General features: G+C 39.9%; 2 protein-coding genes across 3 annotated transcripts in view; one reads left to right on the top strand and one right to left on the bottom strand.

Annotated features, from left to right (window-relative positions):
* Positions 1 to 5090, top strand: part of LOC118788836 (microtubule-associated protein 2-like) — a 97631-nt gene extending 92541 nt beyond the window's left edge. The window contains exons 17-18 of the mRNA XM_036544963.1: positions 265 to 377; positions 914 to 5090. Of these exons, the coding sequence (XP_036400856.1) occupies positions 265 to 377; positions 914 to 1129 (329 nt within the window). The 3' untranslated portion in view covers positions 1130 to 5090. The remainder of the gene's footprint in view (positions 1 to 264; positions 378 to 913) is intronic.
* A 1848-nt stretch (positions 5091 to 6938) lies between these two features.
* Positions 6939 to 18429, bottom strand: slc12a8 (solute carrier family 12 member 8). Of its 2 annotated transcripts, none has more exons than XM_036545301.1 (14): positions 18264 to 18429; positions 16084 to 16253; positions 15304 to 15450; positions 14486 to 14677; positions 12587 to 12818; positions 11474 to 11587; positions 11273 to 11360; positions 10459 to 10546; positions 9997 to 10143; positions 8890 to 9607; positions 8624 to 8724; positions 8369 to 8486; positions 7826 to 7886; positions 6939 to 7333 (listed from the first exon to the last, which is right to left on the bottom strand). In XM_036545301.1, exons 2-14 carry the CDS (start codon positions 16210 to 16212, stop codon positions 7165 to 7167), a joined length of 2304 nt encoding a protein of 767 aa, XP_036401194.1. In that variant the 5' UTR covers positions 16213 to 16253; positions 18264 to 18429; the 3' UTR covers positions 6939 to 7164. The 2 variants fall into 2 exon arrangements, with proteins under 2 accessions (XP_036401194.1, XP_036401195.1); XM_036545302.1 differs by having other exon boundaries at positions 8624 to 8721.
* Positions 18430 to 24710: the final 6281 nt, after the last annotated feature.

The following is a 24710-nucleotide window of genomic DNA, read 5'->3' as shown; positions in this document are numbered from 1 at the left end:
TCACAGCACCATCTGCTGGGCATGCCTTCAGTCCCCATCTCTTTTGAGATGGAGAATCGGTCTGGAACTCTGGAAACATTCTGGAGTTCTGTTTCATCCCCTGATGAATAGAACAGATTTGTCAACTTTGAGCACTGCTAATACAACTGATTGGTTAAACAATGAGCACTGCTAACACAACTTATTGGTTAAACACTGAGCACTGCTAATACAAATGCACTGTTTGCCTCACTTTCTCTCTCCCCCCCCCATCCTTCCTCCCAGGTGGTGGCAACGTGCGAATTGAGAGCGTGAAGCTAGACTTCAGAGAAAAGGCCCAAGCCAAGGTTGGCTCCCTGGAGAACGCCCATCACATCCCTGGGGGAGGCCAGGTTGTGGTACGTGTCCATACCCCTGACAGCTGAAATTAGAGGGCCAGACTTCAGGATGAAGTTTAGTGAATGACGTACCATATGTTGTAGTATAGAATAATGATGGAGTCTGAAGTCCTGTGGGACAGCAGAAGAGATATCAAATCTTACTAAAAAAAAAAAAAAAAACCTGTGTGTGTTCCCATAGAAGAATTCTTATGGTCCAGTGCATTTCCTTTAAACAGTTGGAGGAAAGAAATGATAGCTTCCTATTGTCGATTCTGGGTCACCCACTTAAGGGGGTTTTAAAAATAAAAGCAAGAAGAGCAGCATCCTCTCCCATCTGTAATTAAGTGGGCTTTAGTGTAGCATAGTGGCACACAATCAGTGCAAAAGTTTGCTGGTTCGATTCCCAACTGGGGAACTGCTGCTGTACCGATGGGCAAGGTACTTAACCGAGAACTGACTCTATGTAAGTCGCTCTGGATAAGTGCATCTGGTAAATGCCAATAATATAATGTAATGTCATTAAGCCCAGCCCACCTTTGTCTCCGCCCCCTCAGATCGAGAGCCACAAGCTGATGTTCCGGGACGCGGCGAAGGCGCGCGTGGACCATGGAGCCGAAATCGTGAGCCAGTCCCCCCGGATGTCGGGCGGCGCCTCCCCCCACCGCCTCAGCAACATGTCCTCCTCGGGCAGCATCAACCTGCTGGAGTCCCCGCAGCTGGCCACCCTGGCTGAGGACGTCACCGCTGCGCTGGCTAAGCAGGGCTTATGAGCGCCAAGCTCTTACACGCAAAAACCCCCCACCCACCCTCCATCTGCCCCACCACTCGACCCATTAAGAAATAAAATAAAAAGTAAAATCCTCCTGGGACTATAGTGACTGTATCTAGGGAAAAAAAAAGCTTTCATTTTTGTTCTGATTACATCAGAAAGATGCGTTTCTCTTTTTTTGTTTGAGTTTTCTATGGTTTAGATAGACAGTGCTGCCTGGTGCTGATCTGGGATAAGCTTTGGCTGTTTTCTAAAAAACAAAAAACAGGACAAATAAAGGTTAAGGTCAGCATGAAGCGCTGGGTCAGCTGGTCCTGGATCAGTGCCTGGGGACCCTATCTATCCAGAGCATTTTCTGTGATAGCTAGGAAGTGACACTCCATGCGGAACATGTTGTTGTGCTCTGTCAGTGCATGGACAGCTGATACAAATATGCATCACTCATCAGCACTCCTCCCAGCCAAGTCATGCTAGACCAACATGTATTATATATGCTATTAGAAAGAAAGGTATGTGTAATATACCAAGCTGTTTTACAGCATCATCTCTGAAGTCATATGTTAAAAGAGGAATAACACCCTACAACACATCCTTTAATATTACAAGAATCAGAATATGGTATGACAAGCATGTATCAATTCTAGTACAAAAAAAAGGTTATTTTCTATTTTGAACAAAGGATTTTAGTAAGTTATTTCCTGATTCAGAGAATGAAATGAATAATTCATGTTTTGTAGATATTAGTATTTATGTTGCTCTGGTACTGCCCACTGATCACGTTTCAGCCCTGTCTCAGATGCCAGAGATGCCAGAAAACTAATATTACAGAGCATTTCTTTTACAGAGACCAGTGGGCTTTTTCAGCTTGATCTGGTTGTGCTTTCTCGGTATAAAGCTGTGCGATTCATGTGGGCTGTTAACACTGAATGTCTTAACACTGAAACACGATCAAGAAAGGACAGTACTTGCAGACTAGTCAGCCTAACAGTAGTGTTCTATATACTAAAAGCAATAGGCTTTCCTCATTCACTGATGTTGATTCAGCCTTCTGCATGAGGAGCAGATGGACGTTGAATGATTCTGAAGGCATTGAATTCACAGAGTCCACTCTCCCCTTTATACCTTTAGCTTTCGGCAGCCTCTGCAGTTCTGCTTTCAGTGCCATTTGAAAATAGATGTTGGGGGATCTGAGGGCTTGCAGTCATCTGAGAAAACACATTAACAGTATCAAGCATATCATTTGAGAGTGTTCAGCTTTGGGACAGATGTTGGACGCTGAAATCACGTTCTAGAGCTGTGTCTATTCAAGTCACAAGTAGACTAGGTTGGTTTTGTGTATAAATTTAGAAGAAAAGAAAAGAAAAAAAAAAAAATATACATAAAAAACAGAAATGAAGAAATAAGGAAAATCAAACACCGTGCATCTGATTGATGACGTTACAATACACTTTATATCTGTCACCATTTGTGGTATCCCCTCCAGGAATTCCCAGTGTTTGTAAGGCTTCTGTGTTTTCCTGCAATCCTTCCAAGTATAAATGTGTTTAAGAGGTCATGTAGATGTGTGTAGTTCCCCCTGTAGAAATGACACTGATAACAAACGCTCTTAATTAATTAACAGTAATAAAAAGCATTAGCATGAAGTGCTTTCTGGAGCATCCCAAAGCAGTTACCGATTTTGGCTTAACGGTAGTCATGATTGGGACCCAAGGGCTTGAGTGGTGGTGGGTGTTAGGGAAGTTAGCTGAGAGTCGGGCATGGAGCAGTCAGGAGCTGAGTTTAAGTTTGAGCTTTGCTGAAGTCGAGTGGGTGGAACCGGGAAGTTGGATGTCTCTCGCGGCGTTCACCGCACACTGACAGTCCATTGAAAACATACGCACACAAGCGCTTGAGCAGACAACGGTAAACAGGCACAATGAAAAAGGGAAAAAGGAAAAAAAAAAAAGAGAGGTTAGAACATACGGTGAGGTCAGAAGTCATACTGTGCAAATCAGTTGTCCTGCATCTTTGACTGATTTCTCCAGTAACCGCTTTGGTGTTCTGTGTCTTAAGTGCTGTGCTATCAAATGGCCTTAAAAAGACAGCCTTTTTTATGCTGTGCAAATCTTGGGCGACTGCATTGGGGTAAAGGTATGCCTCAGTTGATTGATAGCATATGTTCTCACTTGCATATCAGGTTGCTTTCATGGGGTTTCTGTCGTGAAGACGTGCACCCAAATGTGTCCAGAGTTCCAATTTTTGTAGTATTCTCATTCGAAAAAGGTTTTTCCTTATCTCATTAAAGACAGCAACATGCAAATGTCTAAAATATAACACAACATAAGTTGCCATCCAAGCCTTGTATTCACATGCAGGCAATTAAGAAAGAGATTCATAACCACTTTTGTGATGTTCTATATAAAAGGAAACCTTTCCACATTCAAACCAAGAATATCTCATGTTTACATTTTTATAAACCGTAGTTCATATATGACCAAAACCTGTGTTGTGTTAAGTGTGCTGAATGGCAAAAAGGTTAGGATCTGGAGTTTTTATTTAGCATGCGAAGTTTTTACCAGACCCAGGGTTGAAAAAGTTCACAGGGTTTGCTGTGATTTATAATAGATGGCATAGAGAGGTAACAAGTGAAACAATAGATAAAGTTTGTTAATGTTGCAGTAAATTTTCTCTTGTAAGGGCACGTTTTGTAACTCTCTGCTTTGTATTCAGGCATGGCCTTCTTACAGCAAACATGCAGAAAAGCATAGTATATAATTTTGAATATTCTGTGATCTCATTGGTGAGTACTGTACATTAGCACCAGCTGCCTGGTAATATATAATAGCTTTAGCCATGTGTCCCAAACAGAAAGGGTGCATCTTTCTGGGGCAGAATTTTAGGCATCTGCTATATAAAATGTCATATCCTGAATGGCAGGTTGCATGGAGTGCTTCTTTTTGAGGTGCCTTAGTCAAAGGGAATTCAAAGGGTACAGACAATGTATCCTTCTGAGGTGAGCAGGGAATATTTCTTTTTCGGTGGAGAGGACAGGAAGTGAAAGATGACTTTGCTACCTGACTAGCCGAGAATTCATGTACAAAAGTGAGTAATTAACCAGGTTGTTTGTTAGGTTGGGTAGTATTCAAATGTACAGTATGTGTTAGGGTAATTTATTTATTTCAGACAACATTTAAATTATTGCTAATCTCCGCTAAATTAAAAAGGTTGCTACCTAGCTAGCTAGATAACCTGGTTAAACTGTACCCGGCAAGAACCTTGCAAGTTAGGTAATATGTTAGGTTAACCTGGGAGTGAGGAAGTCAGGACAGTTTGCTAGTGTCTGCTTTGTGTAAAATTATCATGCAACTTTGCTGACTTAGGATGTTCACCTCTGAGACCATCCCAAACACGCTTTTATTTGCAGACAGTCACCTTGTTAGTTCTAGGATGGAGATTCTGTTATCACCAGATATTCAGCTCCAGTATTCCCCCTCCATCTTGGAGCTCCCAGTTGGTAACAGGAGATCCCTCTACTGTCTGCATTCTTGTGCTGACTGTGGATGTTCTGCTTTGGACCACACCCCTTCAACAGTGTTCATGATGATCCGACAAATCAGAACACTTGTAGTTTCAACAGTGGCAGAGATATAATTTTCAGTGTGACGTTATGAGCTGACTATCTGGTGTGCAGTGTACACTGCTGCTGTACAATGCACTCGAGGTAGGACCTAGCCAGCAGTCAGCATCCTTTTGTTTCAGACAGTCAGCATGTTGAAAAAAATCCTCCCCTCCCCGTCATTAGCGCATGAGAAAGGGCTTTAACCCTTATAAAAGTGGCACTAAACCCTATGATCACCAAGGCACCTTAAGTCAACCTTAAGTATTTCCATCTTTATTTTGAAGCAAGGTACGAATGGCCGCATTTAGTGTTTGGGCAGATTGATGATGAATCTGCTTGTGATGACTTCACCTATGTAGGACGGGGGGGGGGGGGGGGGGGGGGTGTAGTTCACACAGCACACAGGTACCCCGCCAGCCTTTTGCTTGGTCTAGATTTTGCTCTCTCTCCCCCAGTTCTGTTTGTAGAGCCAGGTGCAGGTGTTTGGCTGTAGCACACAGAGTGGTTAGGTTGATACCAAAGATCCCGGTGAGAATGACATGGCCTTGTGTCCCTCGCTCTCCTGTTCTACAGTTAAAATGTACACTGGGCACTGAGGTGGCAACTCCAGCTGGTGACAGCACGCCACAGTATGCAGACAGGGCGTGCCCTTGAGTCTGTATGAGAGATTTGCCCCCCCTTTGTTGGGGGCCCTTTGTCTTCTGATCTGATTGTGTCGACTGTGAAGTTTAAGTAGAGTGGTTGCAAAGTGCGTAGGTTTTACTCCTGCTCAGAGATATGCATGCAGGGCAGGGTGCTGCTTTGTAGGAGTGTCGTACGCCAAGTCTTCACTTCCCAAATAAATAGCTAAGAGCAGCTCTCATCAAAATATATCATTAAAATAAGGACAGAGTGGTCAATAAGAGAAATTTAGGTGTGCATTTGGAAACTGAAAACTGATGTAAGAGGTAGAGGATGAAGTCTAGGAAGGTATGGCTTTCTCTTTGCCGGGCTCCCTGAACTTCCTGTCTCCCCACCAACCCCGCTTCCCCCAGGTGGCCCGACTTCAGCAATGCAGGTTAGGTAGTCAGTGATGAGCATCACCCAGGTAGCTCCTGAATTCTGAGGGCGTAGACGTAGGCAACTCTGTCTCTGTGTCTTGTGTCCAAAAGAAACGAACCTTGTATTACCGCTGCACCCAGACGTGTGTTTCTTTGATTTGGACGCCCTGCTAGGCCCATATGAGGCACAGCTCATCTGCAAAGTGCGCTGATACTCTGAGATCTCTCTAGCACACTCTTGGCTCCTTTTGTTTTTCTGCAGTTTTCTGCCATAGGGATGGCGAGGGTACCCCCCCCATCTCTCCTCAGCTCTGATGGGATGGCAGCTTGTTACCCTATTTGCACTTGTGTCTGTTGCTATATAGTGATGGTTGTTTTTAATCAATAAACAAGCTTCTCATGTGCTGCTCACCCCTTGTCCGTTTGTTTTATTATTTGTGGAGTTATTTCAAGGAAGCTTGTCATGAGTGGCAGCCCTAGATACTGCAGCAGGTACACTGTCAGTCAAAAGTTTGGACACACCTGATTAAGGAAGAAACATGCATTCAAAGACATTTTGATCTAAAGACTTATGCTTAAATGCTTGAAATTTGTTTCTTAGGCATCAACTTCACTGTTTATTTGTCTATGTAGGCTATGAATTTCATTCCAAAAATTGTTTGAAAAATATTTTTTGCTACTTTAAAATGAACAAATGAAAATAGAAGATTCTTTACTGTCTTTACTATTATTCTAAAATGTGAAAAGTAGTAAAAATAAAGAAAAACCCTTCTACGAGTGAGTAGGTGAGTCTAAACATTTGACTGGTAATGTACATGACACCATCCCTCCCACTCAAAACGGGGTTGCTTTTCACCCATTCAGATTGGGCACACGTGCCATCAATTTTACTATCCTTTTTGGAACAGCTCGCATGAATTCCTGTACTTACGACATTCTTCATATTTAACACACTCTTCTTGTGCTTACTATTACTGACACCACTTGTTTAGTATATTGTGCTAATACCATTTCTGCTATTGTTAACAGTAAACTTTTCATTACAGGAAGGGGGAAATAGGTAAGACTTGCAAACCAAATATCTGACGTGCACAAGAAAGTACTATTCATTCATTAAATGTACTTTATTTCCAAAAATAAATAACTTTTCACAATTTTTGTATTGCATCCCCATTTTATGGAATATTTTGTTACACTTATCACAACTCTACCATTACATTAGGATGTTGCTTTTTAATCATATTACCTCATAATTCAATTGCATCATAGTAACTGCCACCGTACAAACAATCCACTGTATTAACATTCTGAAGTTTATGATTGATATTATTCAAAGTTCCAATAAATTTTACATGGTCACTGGATCAACCATTTGAAAAAAATTAATCTATTCAAAATTTATTGTTTGAGTCTATTGGCAAGTGCATCTGCACTAATGACAGAGGAGTGGTGGTACCGGTCACGTGACGCAAAGTCAGCATTCTCCTCTGTCAGCTGCTGGGTTGCCATGCCAATGGCCAAAAAGGAGGGCGTTACCACAATCTGGTCCTGGACAGCCACTTCTCTCCTAAAAAGTGCAGGTTTGCAAGAGTTCATGCCACCATCAGTTTAAATCACCCATCAAAAATTCGAAATGCTTATCATGCAGCCATATGAATGGACTGGAATTTTACAAAGGGGAGTTTCTGTTAAGATACTAAGGGAACTTTGTATTGTTGGTCTTGTCTTTAATAAATTATTCCCTCAGTTCCCCTTAGCACTAAGTACCTGTATGTGAGTCTAAGGGTTGGCTCACACACAGGTTCTTAATTGTCTATCAACTGTGTTTGGCTGGATCACCCAAGCATCTGTACGTCAGTCCAATAATCAATATTGTAATTGTAAGGTGAACAAAATTTTAAGATGAAAGACATCTTTATACTTGACACTATTCTGGACCATTTCTGGCACCTTTACCATGCAGTTTTTATTGCTGAGTCAGCAAATAAGGCAGTGAAGTCAAAAGCCAGGAGGGCTGCATACAGAAAACCAGTGATTTGCATGCATCCCTTTAACATACCTGCCCAGTTTCTTCAGACACGAACGCACCCATCTGAAAAAGCTAAAGCGTGCGGCTGCTCCTATGAACAAAGCAATGAAGAACACAACCATGTAGTGAAGACTGAAAGGACACCTAAGGTTCTCTGAAAACACTTTAAACCATGGAAGGAGTTTGGCTGGACGTTACATGTCTTTCTAATTCAAGGCATTTCTAATGCATTTATCAAGCATTCATAATGCCTGCAAAGCAAATAAACCATATCAATACCAATGTAGCATTTTACCGTAAAACAGGATAAAACATTAAAACCATTAGTCCGCTTTAATTTCATAATTTAGTCATTGTTTTTATATCGGACCTTCTTTAATCTCTTTCCCTTTCTAACCCATTAAACAGGAAAAATGCAATTTAAAGTTTGTGTTTAATTATTACTTTCAGTTTTTCTGAAGAAAATTTTTTTCTGAAATTTTTCCCAGTTTTTTTCTGATTTGCCTTATAAGACTATGTGAGAAATCTGACTCAAATAGTTGGATGAAATGGTACAATTCAGTCTTTGCTTACCTATTGGCAGACCAGGGTTTGCTTGTCCAATGTAGAGGAAGAGGATGATGGCAACTGCAATATTGATGCAAGCATAGATCCACTCTATGACAAACATGATCGTGATGGAACACAATGCCTGGAAAATGAGATAAATATCAATGATCATAACAAGTAATATTACAATTCAGAATTTCTGATAAGAAATATTTTCTATGTGGAGTCCTTCTGGAAGACAGGACAGATGCCTCTTCCAATTTATTCTCACCAACTTACGCCAATTAATGCAATCCAGTGATTGCAGAGCCTGGAGTAAAATGACTTGGGCATTGGCTGAATTTCAGATTCCTGAGGTTTTGGTTTGGGAACCGAGTCTGCTGGAAAACATTTTTGGGTAAAAGTATTGTTAGATTATTATCCAAATAAACCATTTGCTTTAGTTATTTTTGAGACAATCTTACTAAATTAAAAAAAAAAAAAAACATTATTCTAAAAGATGGTAAAGCAAAATGAAAACACGAATGGTTCACATCAGTCCTCACCTGCGCTGTCAAACAGTGGTGGATGATTCGCTTCGGTGAAGGATGGACTCGGTGAAACTTGATGGTTTCCTTCTGTACAGAATGGACTTGGTGAAGATCTCTCCTCTCCTTCAGTCCCCATTTTCAGGCCCTTTGCCTCAGCTTCCTGAGAACCTCTTTGAGGTTCGTCCCCTTCTTGAGACTGATGACCTTCTCCAATGTCTGGCGATGGCGTCTGCGCAGCTGAGCGGTCCACACTCTCTCTGTGTGTGGCAGCATGCCCATCAAAACCTATTCCAAAGCTGTCCATCAGTGTCTGCTTGGGAGGGGGCCTCATCTTTCTGCTCCGGTGGCTGAGAGTGGTGCTACTCCCACTCTCTTCTTTTACAGGGTTGGGCAGCTGCAATATCTGGTCCATGTCCCTGGTGAACTCCAGCAGCGTCCCGTTGCTCTGGTTCTTGACGATCCCACCGGTTCCGTACCCAGAGTGGTTGGTGGCCAGGAGGGACCTACTGGTGCCACGGGCAGAGGTCTCCCTGGTTAGAGCCTTTCTCTCCTTCACCTGAATGTCGTAGGTCATGGCCACACAGAAGTAGGAGTAGTCGATGATGCTGTAGGTCAGCATGAAGTTGATGGTGACGATTGGGGCCAGTACGTTGACCTGGCCGATGAAGATGAAGGCCATGGTCACGAGGCTGGTCAGACAAATGGCTGCCACCGGAGTCTTGTTGGGCCCCCTCTGTTGAAAAACAGGGAGACCATAAAAAATGTGGGAATAAGGAGTGTTGTCTGCTACATTTGAGGAGGACCTCTCTCTATACAGTATGTCTTCTTTTTGTATGGAGACCATTTTATCCGGGGCTGTATTATATTCACTGAATTGTCCTGAGGTGTTTACAAGAAAATGTCATCAGACTTTACAGTTTGAAATTAATTTGATCTATCAGCTATGGCAATACCTCTATAGCAAAATGAATAATCGGTGCAGTACAGATAAAATATGGAATCTGATTATTTTTTGTAATATTAATTTCAGTTCCATTTCTTAGAGTGTCCGGAGAATTTAAAATCTGGTACATTCCATTTACGCAAACCCAAAATGGTTCAGAAAACCGCCCTCCCACATACCCCATGTCCAAGGAAGCCCAGCGCCGGGATGACCTTCTCCTGGGCAATACATTGGAGGATTCTGGGAGCACCATACAGACCACCCATGCAAGATGCCAGGGAGGAGATGTAGAGGCCAAGGAGGAACAGGAACCCCACCAAGGAGACCTGGCGACAGGGGGAAGGAGAGAAAATTTGGAGGCCCATGTCTGGCATTTAGGTATACAATTAAACAATCAAATAATTCAAACAGAGATTCACTGCTGATCTGACTTAAACTTTAAATTAAGCTTAAATAAGGTACAGTGTTACCCACCTGTTGTACAAGAATATTATGACTCTATGGTTATGACAGAATACCTCCAAAACACTGTTTAAACAAGTGCCTGGTATTTGCACCATAAAACCATAAAAATCCATTACACATTACACACAAGACACATTAAAGTCACCTTTGAAAAAAAGAGAAATCACGGCATTTACCTTTTCTGCTATTAAGAAGTCATAGCGCAGAGCCTCTCTTGTGCAAATGGCCCCCAGCAGAAATACAAAGACTAGATACAGGAACCACCTGTGAATCCCCACAACAGGCATTCCAGGCAGGATTAAAAACATGTTATAAGTTGGGAAGTCTATCACTATAGATTTAACATGAGGTATTTTCTGCAGAGGCTGAGAAATACTGATACTGTACATTCAGATAACAAAATTAAGTACCTGCAAAACTACATGTTAGAGAAAACCATATCAAATATAATGCAGTGAACATTTTTCTCTTAGAACACAAACATTAGAACATACAACACATACATCTTACATATATATCTCCATACACTGATATATACACATAGAAAACATACATTTAAAATAGGTATTAATATAGGTACACACCCACAGAGGTGTATGGAAAATGTATCCTTTAAGACAACCTAAGGGCAACTGTCATAAAAACAAATGCTATATGAAAATCTTGCGAGCAAATTTCAAACAGCCAAATAGCTCTGGTAACTAAATCAGCTGGATGCATCTACATTACTGCAACAGTTATACCTATAAAAAAAATCAAGATCAGTGATTTGATAACAAATGAAAGCAATTTTCCAAATCATTAGCCATTTTTTCTGTCAAAACATCTGGGTCAGAAAGCTCTGAGTATGTTCGGCCCCTCACCACTGATTCACAATCAGCTTACCCAACACTGATCCAAACAAAAAGCATTATGTAAAAAAACAACTAGATCTGATCCGGGGTCGGTGTTTAAGAGAAGAATCTATGCTGGGAAGGGAGAGACACCTACGATGTACAGACAGCAGCCAGTGTTCCCACAGGGATATTGTGCTCTGGCCTCTGGAGGTCTGAGCTCATGTTGAAGCCTGCCATCACACCTGCAGTGCAGGGACAGGAAGCACAGGTACAACTGCTCAAACACTTCCCACTTTTCAAACACACCATGCACCTCTTGTACATGCAGACCGAGTCACGTGTGGGGTGGAGTTACCTGTGGCAGCAGGAAAGAAAACTCCGAACACTGTGAAGAAAGTCTCTCCGGGTGTGTAGTCCGGCAGAGAATTCTGCTGCAGCAGCTCCTCTGAATACCCAACAAAGCCATGTGCTATGGACAGAATATGTGGCAGAAAATGATAAAGTTGAATCTTACAGAGTATATATTAATGTTGATGCATTTTATATGCTTTCTTCCCTTTCATGCAACCCTGATTTTGTACAGCCATTAGGGTGTTCTCACCACAAAAATCTCTACCCTGGAGCAGGAGCACTTAAGCAAGATGAACTCAATCCTCCAATGCACTCACATACAGCTAAGGGTGTTTTGTGCAGTACAAGTTACAGAGCGCACCACAGATGAGGTAGGCTCTGACAGGCACTACCCCACTAACAACAATGAAGCAACTTGCAGGCAACTGATGAATAGCAGGGCAGCTGAGAGCAGTGAGACCAGGAAACCCTGGCTGATATAGCCAGCCCTAACCACAGTAAAACAAAACCAATTTTTGCTGCCACTCAGGGCTTCAGTTCACGTATGGCGGATGACATGGCCAGTTTCAGACTTGGGCCATAGGGCTCAGTCTACACTCAAGGCAAGCACCTTAGTGACCAAGCCACTTTTTTTTAATATTATTTTTGGAAAGTACCTACAGCTTGAAGCAGTATTAAATTAATCTTGCATTAACTCCCTACAAGCCACTATAAAGCAATGGAATGTCCCACCAACATGGTCACTGAACTGATACCTGAGGTGACATTTGCTTTTGAAGAGGCATTCAAGTAAACATTTTTTTCAAGAAGCAATAATTACGCACAACTCCTCATGTCACGGCATATCAAAATCCTCTTGTCATGATCAGGGCTCGAGATGATATGGAAAAATTAGCTCTGAACAAAATGATATGTGGTATGTCTAGACAGCTATTACCGATTTTGAGTACAGCAATCTTCCTAAAACTGGGGTGGGGGGGTCCAAAACACCCAAAAATAGTGCAGGGTGCAAAAGGTGAATTTTCAACTATCCCATTGGCAGCCAGACGTTATTGGTTAATGCGTACGTAAAATGTTGAGTGAATTTGTAAAAATGAACCGAAGGTGGTTAATGTACCTGGATCGAGGTGGGAGAAGGTACCCACGACGAAGTCCAGGGTGGAAATGGCCAGAAGGCCGAGCAGCAGCAGCTGTAGCCGTACGATCCACTTGACCCCTGCCAGATTTATTCCCAGCAGGCCTAGCAGCACGGCCACAGAGATGGCCCTCACCACCCACACGCCGGTCAGGTTCAGCACCTCGGCAATGGACTCGGCGAAGCCTGTGATGTACATCGCTCCTGCAACGCACTGACACAGGCGAGCGTCGGCTTGTCATCTGTCCGCTTTCTCTTACAAAGCGGTGTCACAGTCTTTAGGGTCACATTTTGTCACGCGTTCTCGCTGCATTCACATCATGTTCACTGCTCCAGCCCTAGCAGGCTGCAGGATTTGTCTTTTGTGGGAATTCATTTCAACTGACTTTGACTGTTAGCTGAGTTCTGACCAGATGTTCACTAGGTTTGAATATGATGTTAACTGAATACATTTGTCAAAACTCTTAAATGACTGTAGTTAACTTGGTGCCTCAAACAAATCAGGAATAAAGTTCTGGCATTTAAACAGCTACTTGATGGACTGCTTTAAGGCAAAGAACATCTAACTAAATGAAATCCAATGAGACAACTGCATTAAAATTGTCAAAGCAGATATCTTAATATTAGTAATCAATCAGTCAAATCAGTTTAGTCAACTCGGTTAAATGTATGCCTTACAGAAACATTTTAATATATAAGATATGAATTATCTATACGATTTGCTCTAAAGGAAATGAAAATGATTGTTAAAAAGTGGAAAGTCATACACCATCAACATTATAATTTATAATACATGATGAGAAAAGGACTTAAACTGCAATTAACAGAGAATTAGTTGCATTATTTAAAAATAAGACCCACACAATACTTCATTCTGAACAAAACATGTTTGATCGTAAGTATTACTAAGATTTTGGAACATGGATCATCAGTGACAGTACAATGCAAATCAGATTTCAATTAACTGCTAAATCAAGCCTAAGTAACTACAGCTTGGTGAGATGAAAACTAATAGCCATTCCTGGAGTACCACACTTGTGCAGTTTGAACTAGTGGCAAGTTTCTTTCTACAGGGCCTATCCATCTCAAATCATCCAATACCTCACACACTGTCTCATATTCACTTGAAATGTTTTTGCAAATATTCCATAATCATTAGCATGATCCAATTATAGATTTGGATGGGAAAATAACCAGAAAAACAAGCAACAGTACTCTAGGCCAGCGTTTCCCAACCCTGCTCCTGAAGGCACACCGTCCTGCATATCTTCTATCTATCCCTGCTCTACCTACCTGACTGAACTCATCAGTGGCACTTTTGATTAGCTGAGCACACCTGATTTAGTCAAGCAGGAAGGATACATAGAAGATATGCAGGACAGTGTGCCTCCAGGAGCAGGGTTGGGAAACACGGCTCTAGGCACATGCATCATTTACTTCTAGTTGTCAATAACAATGTATGAAACAATGATTACAATAATTTACAGCACATCAAATATTTGGAATAACTTCTATTTTCAAGAACAACATATTTCAATCATTATTAATAGTGAAATGGAAATATCACCAATTACACATTTTGGAATTTCGGCAGCAAGACGTCATAGGATAACAGGAAGTATTGAATTATGTTCAATGTTAAGATTATACTGCCTCACTGTGGCAGGATTAATGAATTACAACTTAAAATCAAATGGCATCACACAGATTTAAGCACTTAGGCAAATTGAGATTCATTCCAATTCACTTATACCCCTTGTACTACACTGAGTTGAGGGAACATTTCCCAAGCACATTACCAGTAATTTGTCTCCATGAAAAATGTTACTGAACTCAACTGGAAACTGCTGTAGATGACATGAGAATCTAAGCCCTCCTTACCTGCCCAAAAACGTAGAGGAGCCCGACAGTTCCTCCTACCCGTCCGCCCAGAACTGTTGAAATCATAGAGTACACCCCACCACCGCCCACGCAGCAGCGCTCACACACCCCAATCCCCGACATCACCGTCACCAGGGCCACCAGCACAACCAGCGACACCAGGAGCATGCCTAACAACACTCCTGTGTTTCCCTGCCAAAACCAGAGAAAAGAGAAAAATATGAACCATTTTACTTTGAGGACTTAGAAGAAAACACGCTTTCCAGTATCATAATGACTGGAGGCTTTCTTAGAAATTTTCTTAAATTCTACATTCTGGTCTTTCTATTCTGAAAGCTGAGCCTATTGCTCAGGTACAAGGGCAAGCTCAGTAGTAATTCTCATTATGTGCAGAGGTGTATATGCTGTGACTTGGTCTGCCCAATAATCTGCTTATTGGAGACATCTGACAATGCTTCCTGAAATAAAATGCAAAGTGGGTGCACTGCATCAGTTCAGTGCTAACCTGTGATATATCATTCAAAGATACAAAGCATTTTGGGCTTACTAAATAATTGAGAGAGAAGGCTAAAACATGACCCCCCCATAACATACAGTATAGACCCCCCTGGACTTGAGCTTGACAATCACTATCTAATATCATTCCTGACACATTTGTCTTTTTATCCCATTATTATATTTCTCAGCGTTTAGGGAGTATGTGACTGCATAGTCTTTGTCTCAGCTGAATCCTCCATTTCCCTTCACCTGACCTCAAGAACTGCTGAATAATGAATTATCCCTATTTGAACCCCATATAATAACATAATGAAATCCACCACAAGCCAGCCAGTGCGGAGAAACAAGACAACGCCGAAAATGTTGATCATGCAGGTGGTGAAGACTCCATCCCACGTCCCAAAGAGCACGGGCTCCCAGACAAACAGCTTCACCTTCCACCAAGGCTGGGTGTGGCTCTGTGACCCCTAAAAAGAGACATGAGACATTTAATTAACCAGCACCCACTCCAGTAACACAGCTCTGATAGGCTTAGATCCTCCATGTGCTGCCTATGAGCCAATCACATTTAAATATGTCAAATATTTGCACAATGAAAGCCCATTTTTCCTTGGCGGTGGACTGTTATGAATAATGCTTGTTGTATTATGAGGTGCATTTGCAGACACAAGGTTTAATAATCATTTTGCTTTGCTGTCTTTCCACAATGTATTTCCTTCAGACTAGACTGTAGACAGACTAGATTTGCCAATCTTGTCTGGTGACCAGAAATAGAGTACCTACATGCTAAGGCAGTGCAGACAACAGCCAACTTAGAGATGATAAAATGTAGATAGCTTTTTAATGACAAAATCACCTTTAAGTGAATAGTCTGTTCAATGTCAGACAGCAATCGTGCAGTCATATGACATATTGTACCTTCCAAAGATATCCCTGATCTTAAATATTGAATTGAGTCTGAGTGGAAGCAGTAGGTTCTAAATGGTCTAAGTGTCAATGTTGGCAGTCAAAAGAACACTCCAAAACCGCAGGACACTGGACCTCCACAACCACTAGTGGCAACCCCATGATGTAACACCTCGACAAAGTCAAAACCCAACCTGTGCATCCTCGTGGAAAAGCTCCTGGACATATCCAGTCCTGCTGCTGCTGACAAGGGACATTAGCATGGTGCCGTCCTCTGGCCTCGACTGGCTAGACTGCGTCCGGCTGGATGGCAGAGTCTCCATGGAAGCCTGTAGTGTCACTGGGTATCGTGCATGCCCACTCACTGAAACAGAGATCATTGCTTCATGAGCATGCTTCATTGCTGCCCACTGGATCAGTTCATTTTCTTCAGAATCAGACTTCTGCTTTTTCTTGGTTTAACTGGTAAGATCACTCAGCTATCTGAGTAAGTTTAATTATGTTCACTGACAGATTAAAGAACATTGCATTGTCAAAATGTTCCTGCAGTTACATGCATATTTTACATCCTCAGCTGCAACATTGCTATTTATTACAGTTAAATCATTCAGAGCTCAGTGCAGGCCTTCCCACACAAAGTTCCATAGCCCCTGTGTTTCCTGGCTTTCATTTAAGTTTCCGAATTAAAGAAGATTTAAGTTATCCTTTGCCTGTATTAACAACAATGGTCTGCCCTGTAGAAAAACACCAGCTCCAAAAGATATTTCTAGGACTGAATAGCTGATTTTTGTTGAAAGGTACTTTCTTGTCAATACGATCAGTTCACAGGGAAGCATGCCTGTTCTGTGATGCCCACTGTGGCAATATATTTAGAAAGGGGGTTATATGTGATTGGTTGATTTATTGTTTGTCTCAGCTGAGAGTCAGGAGGAATCACAGGAAGGTCCTTAAATGTGAAAGTGTGGGCAGCTGATCACCAAAACGGAACACCTCCCTTTGGAAAACTAGGAGTTCAAGGGAAGGGCAAGTGTCGTGAGTCATTGTGTAGAAATCCATTCCACGACAAATTATTTTCTAATCAGTAATAACTATGACCCTGAAGAGTTTGGGGAGCCCTGGCGCACTGTATTTTAGTAAATATATGTTTTAAAATAAGCTAAAATAATAATTGACGTCATCGTGATTATTTCAACGGTGTATTGTGCATCCGTCGTACTTTGAGAATCCAATCCGTTGGTCTACCCGTAATCACCTTTGAAATTATTACTGGAAACTGTCCCCTTGATTTGAGAATTCTTCCATTAAGGGAGCAGCGCCGATCAGCTTTAGAACAGAACTTCGGACATAGGATACTGCTGTTATGAGTTATTTCATGCAACTTCTTACTTCATGTAACTTGGCCGAGGGCAACTTTTCAATCTTTTTCAAAACGGAACCAGACATTAAGGCGACTCAACACAATTTATGCCATTCTCCAGTTTCGCACAAAGACCCCTAATGGGTGTAAACGAAGAAAAAAAAAACAGTATGCGTTGGGTTTCACGATTATAAAACAATTCCCTAATGCAAAAGAAAGACCCATCACAGATGGAAACAAAGACGCACTCTGCGTTAACTCATTACAAACATATATACTGCCGGTCGCAATTTCTTAATTTTGCTTCATACTGTAATATTTATTTGATGATAACCAGATTTGTTGATAGAAACCAATTTAAGAAATAAATGGTGAAATGACGCAGAGCATCTGTTGGCACAGGGCAAAGTAAAAAGATAGACTGTAATACCGGTGAAAGGCAAGCTCTTACCTTTGCAGGAACACAAATGGAAGAATACTACCGAACTAAACAACATAACCCGGATGCAGACAGGCGCAAACAATGTCAGGAATGATTACCCTAATGAACACGTGCTGCACTTATCAGGAATGAAATGAAGAAAAGAATCACTACAGACGCTATCAACCCACTTACTCTGGTCTGAAAATAATATCACAAACATGTAAGCTGAGTACGATCTCACATTCAAATGCTCATGAAAAATATCCCGCCACATGTATTTTCATAATCCAAGCCATAGTCCAGTTTGTCAGTATGGTTCAAATACAATGCAAAGCTGTTAGGGGTGTTAGGTGAGGCAACACTGACCTCCCATTCTAAGTGGGGGTCAAGAAGGTAATTAAAATACCTTTCCACTGGACCATTTGTGAAGTCCTTGAAGTAAAAAAAGGCAATAAATAATAACTGAATAGAATATTAACATCTATACGAATACTGAGTAATTCGCATCAATACAGGTTTTAATGCACAAACACAGCAGGCAAATGATACTGTGTCATTATTCACCAAAAAGACTATATACACAGTGAACTTACCTTATTTCCATAAAAGAGAAGCCATACGAACAGAATTTTGAGCTTACATTTATATGAATACCTATTTCAAATGTTTATACATAGATATAATCATTACAATCCAATTTGCTAGGAGAATTTGTTATTCGTATGCTCGAGCTCTCATCTACTAATACCTTATGCTACGTGTTACAGTCAAACGTCATTAAGTAAATGTTTGTTTCGGCCAATGTCCTTTAAGGTGTGTTTCAGTATGTTACAGGCAAACTTTATTTGTTTGTTTTGGCCACTTTCCCAATAAAAGATGTTGCCAGCAATCCCCTGCCCATTTCATTGAAAGCGCCCATAGAGTCCATAGAGTTCATACTGAAGTCCCTTCTACTTTAATGTAGCCATAAGAAATCATATTTGATCAAAGCTGATGAAAAAACAAACAAAAATAAGTCGTGCCCATTAACATACACCTAAATGTATTTATTTTGACTAATCACAGGGCTTGGGGTCAGCCCGCAAAACAAAATAAAGTTTTACAATACAGTAGACCTCCCTTTAACATTCCATAAACACTCGTTATGGTTACGTACTCGTTAACGTTATGGTTCAATGCAAATTTGTCACCGCAATCAAACACTATGTGGACATGCGTTTGTGACATTGGTAAAACTGGGCTGCAGCATAAAAATCAGACTGCTGAGATGACAGACTAACGTAGATTTTGAGGGCAACCCAGTGAAAACCTGCTGTTTTATACTATTAAAACCATTTTGTAGATTAGGCCTTCAGGACGACAGAAGAATTTCGAACCGAACCGGAGTGTAATTAAGCAGCGTTTGAAACGGTGTTCTCTAACGAGTTCGCTACCCTTACTGACAAGTAGCACCTGATTTCTTATTAACCTTCCCATCTCGCGTAGAGACATCGAAGCAGATGCAATCCTTTAACTATCCCTTCTGTGTTGATTTATGTCTGTGATGAGCGGACTGTCTGTTCACTGGTTTACGGCATATTGTTTGTATATACTGGAACAAAATTATGCGGTTTGAGTCACTCTGCACAAGTGCGTCTGCTCCAAGTCCATAACAAAAATACTGAGTAAGATCATCTGAAATCATGGATGAGTGGTTGACAGATTAGTGACAGGAGAATGTTGGTCTGTGTAAATACGAGCTGTGGAAAACAGCACTGTTCATCTGTCAACCTGATATATTTACAAAAGGCAAGTCAGTACCCCTACGGCATATGGCTACCGTGCAACATGTACTGTGTGTTAATGTTGCAGAGCAAATACATGGAAATACTTACAATTTCCACCTGACAGCAGTTCATGCCGTATGGATACTTGCCTTTACGTGGCCATTCAAAGTACTGCATTCCATCAATACCTAATTTCAGAAAAAAAATAAAAATAAATAAAATTATTTGGATGCGTATACAATTATGTTACAACGCCTGATCTCAGGCAGTCGACTCTGGGAACCACCCTGACTGAGAGGGAAATTATACAGAAATTATCCGGAGACTGCCCTCTAGGGGCAAATGAAAATAGTGCATCTGACAAACTACACTTTGCGATGTGGTTTAAAAAGTGCTTTATAGTCCTTATATTATATTATACTATATTCAAGGTTTCGTCTTTGCCACTTAGATCTTCTGTTTACTGTTTCCATTTCAAGAAGACAAAATAACTAGCATAAAAGAATTTTACATTAACATGTAAATTTCATTAAAAATGTTTAGCTCTACATCTATCAAAAACTGACACTGACTAACAGCTAGTTAAAAAGGAGCATGCATTCACATAAATCACATAAATCAGCAAGACTAATTCTATTTGCAATTGTAAATCACTTATATCGGACTAAAAATTAACACATATTTCCAAATAAGACAATCAAAAAACAATATCCACAAACAGTAGCTTTTGACAAAACAGATGGTTACAGTATTAACCGTATTCATAAGAAATGTATTAGGTAATGAAAGGATTACATTATATATAAAAAATATACAGTGTACCAAAACAGACAAAATGGAGGAGACACAAATCCTCTTTAAGCTTGATCAAAAGTAACCTCAAGCTTCCCAGTAAGTATAATATTTCATGTCTTTTCCACAAACTGGTACTTAAAGATTTGGTATCCATATATACTTAGCTATTATTTTCTGTTCATTTCACCAAATTACACCAAAATCTCCCATAGAAAAATATTACACTTGTACAAAATGTCATATAATTAAATATGAAGAAAAGACTGAAATAATGTAGTTCACTGGAAATGGCATTACCTTGGAAACCCTTTACAAACTGAAAAGATCCAAAAATATTGCAATGTTAAATTAATACTAGGAGGTGTACTGACTGCTGACAAGAGTCCACCAGGCAGATGGTTAACATTTCATACGTTATTGCCAAGAAACAACAAAATAAATGTCATAACTGTATGTTAACATTTACAGCAATAGAATGAATACAGCTCAAAATATACAACTTATTTACAGAATCTGAATCAAAAGGAATGTATGAAGGGGAAAGGAAGAGATGCTGAAGAGAGAACTGTTCATCTTTGATTGTCAAAGGAGATTTAAAGAGCAGAAGTATGAATGAGTGAGTCGCTCCCAATTGTTGTACAAACATTGCTTGGCATGAGGCAGTTATTTGAAAATGAAGAGAGTATACAGATGTGCCACTTCAATCTGCAAGCCATACTGTTGGAGCATTATTGATCTACTCCAGCAGCATTGCGAGACTTAAGTGTCCCTCTTCCACAAGATGGAGTAAAGAGCTGTAGCGCAGTGTGTGTGTGTGTGAGTGTGTGTGTTTCACAAAACACGAAAATGAAAATAAGTACTTCAAAGCTGTTCATCTTTTATTAACTCTGTTAAAAGTGAATTATTTTTACCTGCCACTCTGACAATGCATGCAAATTAAAAGGGCACATCTGTACTTATATACAACTTATGCCTCAAAATAAAGGCAAAAAAGAAAATAAAATCTTAAGGAAGACATTTTTACAACATTTCAGAGCAAAGCAACAACATATGATAACTGTGCTTTTTGACAATGACAAGAAATTTAAAGAAAATTGAGGAAAAACTGTTAGAAGGCCACAACAGGATTTAAGCAATACTTGCACATAAAATATGGCTGCAGTCAATTGTCTGTCCAACCCTTTGTGTGCCCTAACACACACGTTAGGTTTAAAACAGTGATTACTAAGAGTAATCCATCACGCAATCCAATATTTAAAAATGTGCCTAATTTAGTTTACATTATGACTACAACTGCACTGGAAGAAATGTAAACAAGCCATTTGTTCATTGCTTTCTGCCCTCCATGATTTGTTTTACGTAATCTACATTAATGCACCCTTGGGGTAACAAATACGTAATCAGCATATTGAAAGTATTAGAATATTGTGTTTTCAGGGGACAAATTTAAGTTTGGAATTTTCTACATTTATTTCTGACATGAGCCTTTCTATGAAAAACCAATGAAATATAAATCTGCTTAGATAACCCAACTAAAATCTGCCCTTGCACAGGGATAAAACCCCTCACGTAAACAATTTACTAAATGTGCAATGCCATATTACTCGTGTAAAAAAAAAAAAAAGCATCTGAAGGTCCAGTTTGATATTTTTAAGGACGTGCAATGTCTGCATCCTTTTTGAAAATAAAGGCACTTAATTAGATCTTGGCAGTCTAATTAAGAAAATCTTGAGAACTGCCTATTACTTGGGGAACAAAAGGCCGGTAAGCCTGTAATTGAGAGTTCAACTACAAATCAGAATATGATGTGAAAATGATCTGAAAACTTGTAATACAACAAATAATACAATGAGTGAAGTACAGGCGGGGGGTGGGGGAGAGGGGGGTTTAGCTGAGTAGTTGAGTACAATCACTTAGTTCATCTAACCATCAGAATCCCAAGCCCATACCACAGATGAAGCATGTTTAACATAATATTAATACTACTTTTGAGTCATTACCTTCTTGGGCATATCAAAGTGCAAATGGTTTATAAGACTATGTACAATACCCTTTAAAATATTAAGTTTCCATTTTTAATATTCATAGCAGATCACTTGATACATTTTTTTAAAATTCCAATTTGAAAACACTCAGAGAATGTTTAAAAAGTCATTCCCACTTTAAAGATAGCCAGTGTTCTTGCATCCGAGAACGAACCGAGTAAAATAGGAAATAGTGACAGTAAATAATGGCTTACTGTACCTGTTAGCAACTCAGTGAGTTGAACAACAGTGAAGCATTTTGTTATCAATATAATTCCACAGCGCACAGAGTGTTTGGTGTCATTTGAAAACACAGTGATCATATGAATCAATTATTTAATAACATATCGGTTCTCAGACCTTTGTATTAGGCTGTACCAGTCACAGTATGTTTCTGAGTAAATTATGAAGCATCTGCGTGAATAAATACACATGTAATAATTCAGCGTACTCATATATTATACATAATTCTCCTCATATATGATACATAATACATGCATACTCTTATAGTACTCATATATTATGTATATATTAGTATAGTATGTATACATTACCTGATTATCATTTTTTGAGTTTTTGTTTCTGAGATTTTCAGTTCAGTTTGATTGTTTCACTCACACAGTACTCACTGTTAGTAGTTCTCCTATTAAACTGAGATTTTCACCAAAATATGTCTTAACAAAAAAAGAACATTTTAAAAATGAATGACACCATGGAATACTCTCCCCCCAACATATTGTCCTACAGGCAACTGCAGAAATGATTACATGATTTAAATAAATGATCAAAAATACTGAGATGTATGTTATGCAACCTGATCGAGAGCTTTGAGAAGTAACAGTGCAAAACAGCTTATTATTCAAAGTCACTGAGAATGTGTTTTTGAAAAAAAAAAAAACTTCATCCCCACCTAACGACAGTATAATGAGTGAATGCTTTTTACCCCACTTGCATTAACACCGCAGTTGAAAGTGACTTCATATAGATGACATTAGGGCACTTCCAGAAAGTTTGATTCAGATATTGGGACTACCACTGGAAGAAAACTACAATTTTGTTCCACTTCCTAAACAATTAACAAATCCAGTGTTTTCTGTTGTACCTGTCAGAGAGATGATAGTGTACCAATTAAGCTGCTACTTGCTCAAAATTTCTCAAACTGTGGTTATGCCTGGCATCTCAGCTGTTAACTGAACAATTATACCTTACATGGGTTTACCACAACATTCCCATTGGGCTTAATAACTCGGTTAAGAGATAAGGCAGTGAAACTTTTGTTTCTAAGAAGCAGTAAATTTGATTAACAGAGAGCTGTAGGTATCTACTTCACTCTTTAAATCCATTAAACATAGCAATATCATATACTCTGTAACAACATGGTCAATGGAGCTCGACAAACCTAAAGTGTCTGAAAGTGTCTATCCAGCAAAATGTTTATACATCCTCTATGTTTTCCTTAGGGTTACAGACTATGAAATTATCTTTTTTTAAGACTTCATTGTAAGTCTTTTATTCACTTACATGATTATTTTGGCTGTTGGTGGAAGATTCTGAACATATATGAGAAGGGTACCAACTGCTGCTTTATATGCACTAAAGCAATGTATTAAGCCATAATGTAACTTACTACACAAGCAAAATCATATTGCTAGACAGAGATTATGTCATTTAATAAGAAGAAAGAGGATGCTGTGCATCAAAAAACATATCTTAGCTCGGTGGTACATACTGTCACTATAGCTCTACGTTTCAAAACGGCAATGTCGTCACCTTTCTGTGCTTTTCACATAGTCTGCTAGCTGGCCTCACCAGCTGATAAGCTCTTCAGCTGTGCAGTCAACAGCTTTGCCTTAGGTTTTCTACAATTTAGCATTTCATGCTGTATACGTTAGTTACTAAAATAGCTACTTAATTAGTCCAGTAAGATGAAACTCACATTACTGCTGAATAAATGAGTTTTGCAAATGATTTTGGTTATCCAAGGCCTTTTCTTTCTGCACTGCCCTGCCCACTGCATCATTGGCCAGCTCAATTTCAACTGTTGACTTTCACTATTACTAAGGACACCTAAAATTAACACCTGTTAGTTTAATTTATTTATCAAAATTAGCATGGCCTGCTAGCTAGTAGCCTTCTTGTTGGCAACAACCTTAATGACCATTTACACTGAAATACTATTTATTAATAATTAAAGTGCATATTAATATTTGGTAAATTAATCTAGCAAGCCTGACCTTAGCAATCATCTGGTGGTGTCCTGGCCTCAACACCTTGGTTCAGCTACAAAGGGCATTTGTTGTAAATATTATTTTTTCCCCACTCTCCTTTAAATAAAGTCCCATATCTTTAATAGTTTTTGAGTCACATGTGTCTCTCCACCATCTCCCTTTGCCTGGAGTCCTGTTACTGTATTAAAATTTATGATACAATTGTAAATAAAATATCCAAACAATGA

The sequence above is a fragment of the Megalops cyprinoides genome, chromosome 14, assembly GCF_013368585.1.
Source record: "Megalops cyprinoides isolate fMegCyp1 chromosome 14, fMegCyp1.pri, whole genome shotgun sequence".
Lineage (NCBI taxonomy): Eukaryota > Metazoa > Chordata > Actinopteri > Elopiformes > Megalopidae > Megalops > Megalops cyprinoides.
This window is presented reverse-complemented; position numbering and strand designations above follow the sequence as displayed.